The following is a 6,698-nucleotide window of genomic DNA, read 5'->3' as shown; positions in this document are numbered from 1 at the left end:
AGAGAGAGAGAAAGAAGAAGAAGAAGAAGAAGAAGAAGAAGAAGAAGAAGAAGAAGAAGAAGAAGAAGAAGAAGAAGAAGAAGAAGAAGAAGAAAAAGAAGACTTACGTGCACAATTTCCTAATCTGCATTTGTCAGTTTTAAAAGGAAAACAGGACCAATTAGTAACAACATTTCAAAAGGCTTACATCCAGCAAACAGAACTGTCAGTTCGACATGACTTCATCTCCTCTCTCCGTACAGCAGAGCTTAGAGAACTGAGTTGAAGGGCCAAGCCCTCATGAAGACTGTTTTCGCTCAATCGAATATGAGGCAGTTTCATAAGCCCCAAGTCCACATCAGAATAAATTCAAAAAGCCTGGCCGGACAGAAACGGGCAGACTCGCTCTCAAGGGCACCTCACCCTACCGTGAAGTTTTTAAGCTTTGGATGACCAAACACTTTTTAATATGTGCAGTGTTTACCTATTTTCCCAATGATGATCGGGGTTACAATAAAATGTGGTCATCTTTTAAAATTTTGCATTTGAAGACCTGGAGAGATGGTTCAGGGGTATCAGAGCACTGGCTGGTCTTCCAGCGGAACCAGGTTCTATTTCCAGCACCCACATGGAAGCTCACAATTATTGGTAACTCCAATTCCAGTAGGTCCAGTGTCATCTTCTAGCTTCTGTGGAAACCAGGCATACATGTGGTGCAAGGATGTGCGTGGAGACAAAACACCCATATACATTAGAATATAGACTGATATTTTTTAGTCTGAATTCTAGGGGAAAGAGCTTATTTGGTAATGTGCTCACCCTGCAAGCATGGGAACTGATTCCTAGAGTCCACATTTTAAAAAAAGCTAGATGTGTGGCAACTGTTAACAATCCCAGTGCTCCACCCAGAGGTGGAGACAGGTGTATCCCTGGGACTTCCTGGCCAACCAATCTCGCCTAGTTGGTAAGTTCCAGGCCAGTGAAAGTCCTTGTTCCAAAAAAAGCAAGATAAATGGTATCTGAGATATGATACTCGAGGTTGTTCTCTTGTCTAAACACATACGACACACCCATGCATGCAATACAAACATGCATATAGCACATAGCACATACGCACAGCACACACCACGTATGCACAGCAAGCACACATGTATACCTGTGTGTGTGTGCGCGCGCACGCGCACGCGCACACACACACACACACACACACACACACACACACATGAGTTCATCCTCTTTAGGCCTTTTTATCTCAGGTGCCTCCAACCTAATTCGTATAATCGTATAATGTATAATGATCATGGAAATACCCAAATAAATATACTGGATTCATTTTCATGAAGAGAGGGCTTATTTGGTGAAACCATATCTCAATATTATGTGGCTTCATGGGAGACTGTTACCTTTGCTCTATAGGAGAGCAAAGCCCAGGGATATTCCTTAACTAGTAGCATCACTTCGAGGGCCTTTTGGAGTTAGAGGATATCAGAGCAGAGCCAGAAAATCTGAATGTGCGGGCTTCAGAATGATTTTTCAGGCTTTTCTAACTGAGAAAGTACAGCGAAACCTCATAAAAACAGACTCCAGTGGCTCAGGATTTGCAATAATTAAAGGCAGAAGCCGAGGCCAAGCTTGATTTAGCCTAAAGATGGCTTAAATATTTATAAAGGAAAAATCTGTTTTTATCTCCCAAAACCACAAGGACTGATACACCTATTTAAATAAACCTCCTTCTCCCTCTCCCCGTCCCTCTCTCCCTCACCCTCTCCCTCACCTTCTCTCTCTCCTTTCTTCCTTCCTTCCTTCATTCCTTTCCTCCTCCCCCCCCCCACCTTCTGTTGTTGCTGTTTGACTTTTATTTTTTGAGACAGACTAAAAATTATCAGTCTATATCTCTCATCTTTGCTTAGTCCTGAAACTGTCCCTGTACTGTAGGTTAGGCTGGCTTTGAACTCCAGGATCCACCTGTCTATGCCTCCTGAGTGCTGGGATCATAGGTATATGCCACCACAGCCTAGAGAGAACTCTTTCCATTTTTATCCAAGTATGTTCCCTCTTTGTGATTATACCCTATTCTGAGTTTTAGTGTGAAGTACTTTTGAATGCAGTTATAATGCATCATGGAGAAGTTTCCATAACATAGATGTAGTTTACTAAAATTGGGTTGGTCTCCTTGCTCTTGTCATTTTTTTAACTAATAGAATTTTCTTCCATATTTTTAATATTAGTTGAATATTTTCTTCTTTTAGATAACCCCCAAAGACGTAGGATTAAAACATAGGAAGCTGAACTGATTACTACTTACGAACACAACTTGAAAAGGTAGGGTCAGGACCGAATCCCATTTTGCAGGAGCATCTGTAGCTGCCCATGGTATTCAAACACTCACCATTAGGGCATACACCTTGTAGCTGACATTCATTAATATCTGCAAGAAAGCAAAAGCCTTTCAGGTGGAGCAGCCAAGCCTTTGTGTACAGATTCTGGGTATACCCACGTTCAATTTCTGTCTCACAGTAATAATCATAGTTCATGTAAACAAAGGGAGAATACAGTAAGATTAAAGGAATTAAAATTAAAGTGACCAAATTGCAGTGGCATTTTAACCCAGCAACATGGCTACTCTGGCAAGAGATCACATCCAAAGACTTTCAAGGTCCATATGATCCAACCAGAATGCAGACATGCCCCGCATTACAATATGATCTGTAATACAGACATGCCCTTAGTACTCACCTTTAATCCATAACAATGAGGTAAGGTTAGTTTGTGGAAAGAAGGAAGCAGCCATGTTTGAAAGTGATACCTAATTGAGGGGCAGGCAAAGTGATGAATCCGAAAAAAAAAAAAAAATCTGACAGAATTAATCAGAGATAGGATATGCCGAACCCATAGGAGAACAGAACAGAGAGGCTATTTAAGATAGTGAGGGAGAGAAAGGGGGCAAGGTGTCTAGCAGTTTTACAAAGACAGGCTGTAGAGAGAACAAGCTAGATACAGGTGAAGACAGAACGAACCAGAGAATGAAAAAGAGCCAGAAGATTAGAACAGATTGCCAGAGTTAGTTTGAGACCAAGCAGAGCAATTCAGTCAGAAGCCGAGAGAAACCAGTTTGGATCAGACAGCATGGAGGAGACTTGTGAATCAAAATATCTGAATTGACCAGCCAGCCAGAGTTCAGAAAGAACAAGAAAGGGTGAGCTTACTCAGCAGGAAGCCTCTACAACAACAACTACACCTGGTGAGTAAAAGTTATTTTTACACTGAATCTCTATTAAACATCTGCAGTTGTATTATTAGTTCTGATACATATGCTGTACTCCAGGTTCTGTCCTAAGTGCTGAAAATATACTAGCATACAAAACTGACCCATAGAGCCATCTTCACCAAGCTTTTGCATTAGCTTACACTAAGCATTACAGAGTATACAGGGAAGCAGTCTCAGTCTGGAGGCATTGACATCCTAGATGTGCATAAAAATATGAACTATGAAACTATAAAAAAGAGTACAAGTTACCTAAACTAGAACTATTAGAAACTGGAATTCATATCTGAAATTGCTTACAGAGACAGGCAAGTGCTACTGAAAGAAGTCAGAGGCAGTGTTGGGGAGGATGTGAGACTTCCTCAGGGTAGAAGGTGTGTGTGTGTGGCAGTGGGTGGAGGACAGTGATGGGACTGGGTTAGAAGACATATTCACATGGGTGGAGACTGAAGCATGAGCACAGAGATTGGCCAAGGGAAGGGACCCGGAAAATGGTAAGGCATGCCACTAAATGGAAAAAAGTTCAATGAGGTACATGGTTGGGAGACAGAGCTGCTACATGCCAGGCTAGGTTTGGCTTCAATCTTACTGAAAACAGAGAGATATATAGAAAGGTTTTGAGTGGGAAAGCAGTGTTATGAACAGCAAACTTCAAGGTAGTTCACCCAACCTGGCTGGCACATGGCTTGGTGAGCAGAGAAGAACATAAAACACTGAAGGAGCAGTGCAAATAGGAGGTTAGTGACAAGCCATGTGGGTGACACTGGGTAATCAGGAAGACAGGGAGAGCACAGTTCACTTTAAAAATGAACAGCTGACCTGACTTGGAATTCGACTGAGAGCCTAAGGCTGGAAAGTAGTGGAAAGGACTCAAAGATGTCAGGGGCTTTAGTCTGAGAGAAGAAGAAAGGTTTCATAAATGGAGAATGCCAGAAGATGAGGAATTCTGTTTCACAGTTCAAGGTCCCATTGTGATACCCAAGCATAAACACCCAGCAGCAGTAGAAGAATCTGGAATAAAGTAAAAGGAATACTGTGCCTGGAAACAGAGATGCCCCATGGGCCATTCCTAGGAAAATCAAAAGGATCTAAGAGGGGAGATACAAGTTAGATGACTAAAATATAAAACAAAAGTCTTCATAATCCTGTGTAAAGGTAATCAAGATTGAAAAAAAATGAATACGTTAAAAATGAAAAACTAGTAGCCATTTTTATTTGATCCAATGTGGGCTATGAAGCTTAACAATGAACAGATGTTGGCTGTTAGCATGCCTATGTCAAGGAACTTTCATGTCTTTCCATCAGGAATTCTTCTGCAATCTTTTTATGGAGAGTCTTAAATTTATTAATTTCCTAAATTAAGATTGGATACAATGATAGCAAAGTATTACAGAATCTTCACATCAAAGTCCCTTAATAAATCATTATTCAAGAAAATATTATTGAAACATAAATTCTAGGAGAATTTCTACGAAGTCATGGTTATTTACATTATAGATATTTCCTCTAAGCCACACACTTTTAACATTTTCATTTCTAAGTTTTTTTCACTGTGTGTATTCATTGTATGAGGTATCAGATTCCATGAAAACATTTCCATTCGAGTATATGTTGGAGGTTGAGCAGTGTTTTTAGTTAGCGTCAGTGACAAAATGTACCTTGTTGCATGATGTACAAATGAGAAATTAGTGCCTATATGTTATATAAGATGTACCCAGTGCCAACTGGATGCATCTGGAAACCACTAGATTGTACCCAAAAGATCTGGCCCAGCACCTGATCATCCTATTCTTTTTTGGGGGCTGTGTACTGTGTTGTAATAGTCTTTTCTATGTGGCATATAATTGAAACTATTCCCCCATAACTCACTCTTCTTAAGAAAACCACCATGAAGGACCAGGAAGCATGCCAAGTCCAGTTGGAGCTTACACAGTACAAGCAAAGACCTTATCATAGGATCCAAGTAAAGCCTGAGGTTTGGGGAGCCAGCCAGTTGTGATCAGAAACACTGGACAAAATCTCCACTCTTCTCTTCCTCCCTCACGTCTCTACGTGGTTACAAGTGTTAGCCACCTTCTCCTAGTCAGAGGCTTTTCTTCAACACACTCCATGGTTTCTTCTTGGGAATCAGAACTTTTCTTTGTTACCAGGCTTTTAATGCATTTATATCCCAGCCCCATTGTTGGCTGTCAGGTCAAGGTTGAAGGTCCTCTATTTTCTGACCCATGTCTAAATGTCTCATTTATAACCATTGCCTTGTTAGGCAACCATATGCTTTCCAATGCTTCTCCTTTGGACCTCTTTAGCACAACTCAAAGACTTAACCATGTTGCCTTGGGACATAGAAACTAAGAGTTAAAAAAAAACAGGAAATAAGGACTGAGAGACCTATGGTTGGAGATAGGTACAGGCAAGCTGGTGGGGGGTGGAAGTCATGAAAGATTGTCCTCGTTTCCTCTACTCTGATCATCTTGGGCCACCAGTACCACTGACTACCACTGCCCCAACTGACCCTAGGAACCTTGCTTGAAGTATGGCCTTCATGAACACACTCACAGATGCCAGAAAGACCCATGCTATCTTCAGCAGCTGACTGCTTTCTATCTTAGCATATTTTCTACAACATCACAATTAGAGATTCATTCTATTTTGAACTTTCTTCTATTTATTTTATATACACTAAAATATCTCCATCTGAAGTACACAGTTAAATGTCCCCAAGTGTGTTGGCACTCAAAAAGATATATGAGAGGGTTTGAATGGAAGAAAGAGAAGGGAGAAATGTTGTAATTAAAATAAGATCTTGAAAATAAACAAACAACAGAAGAAATACAAGTGTGCATGTACTATGTGGTCATTATCAAGGTCATGATTAAGAACATCCCCAAGGTCTTAAGAGATGACTCGAAGGTTAAGAGCAAGTACTGCTCTTACAGAGAACCTGAGTTCAGTTCCCAGCATCCTTGTTGGATACTCATCTCAGGCTCCAGGAGACTTGACATACTTTGGGCTCTACAGCTACCTGAATTCATGTAGATGCCCACACAGAGACATGTATATTATACATATAATTTTAAACAAACAAACAACCAATTCATTGCCTCAGAAAGCCCCTTCCCAGGTGGCATCAGTGTACCTGTGACTGGCGATTATTACAACTGTTGTCACCTTGCCTATTCTTGAACTGCACATAAAATGAATAATATTGTTCATTTTGTCTAACTTGTTTTACTGTTTACTATAAAGTGCTTCAGTTCTGTGACATATAGTAGCTTGGTCTTTTCATTGTGTGTTGTAATGTTATTCTGTAAGGAAATCAAACTTAACCATTCAAATACTACATTGGTAATTTCCCATTTGGGGCTGATGCTACTAATTATTTGAGAGCATTCACAAATACATGTGTGTACAAGTGTGTGTGTGTGTATGTGTGTGTGTGTTTGTATGTGTGTGT

General features: G+C 40.5%; 1 protein-coding gene across 10 annotated transcripts in view; it reads right to left on the bottom strand.

Moving 5' to 3' along the window:
* Ltbp1 (latent transforming growth factor beta binding protein 1) overlaps positions 1–6,698 on the bottom strand; it is a 381,029-nt gene that overhangs the window by 125,183 nt on the left and 249,148 nt on the right. For all 10 annotated transcript variants that reach the window (XM_021218313.1, XM_029531227.1, XM_029531226.1 and 7 more), the window contains one exon: positions 2,285–2,407. In XM_021218313.1, coding sequence (XP_021073972.1) covers positions 2,285–2,407 — 123 coding nt within the window. The remainder of the gene's footprint in view (positions 1–2,284; positions 2,408–6,698) is intronic.

The sequence above is a fragment of the Mus pahari genome, chromosome 18 (genome assembly GCF_900095145.1).
Source record: "Mus pahari chromosome 18, PAHARI_EIJ_v1.1, whole genome shotgun sequence".
Taxonomy (NCBI): Eukaryota; Metazoa; Chordata; class Mammalia; order Rodentia; family Muridae; genus Mus; species Mus pahari.
Note: the sequence above shows the minus strand (reverse complement) of the source record. Positions and strands in the feature narration are given on the sequence as shown.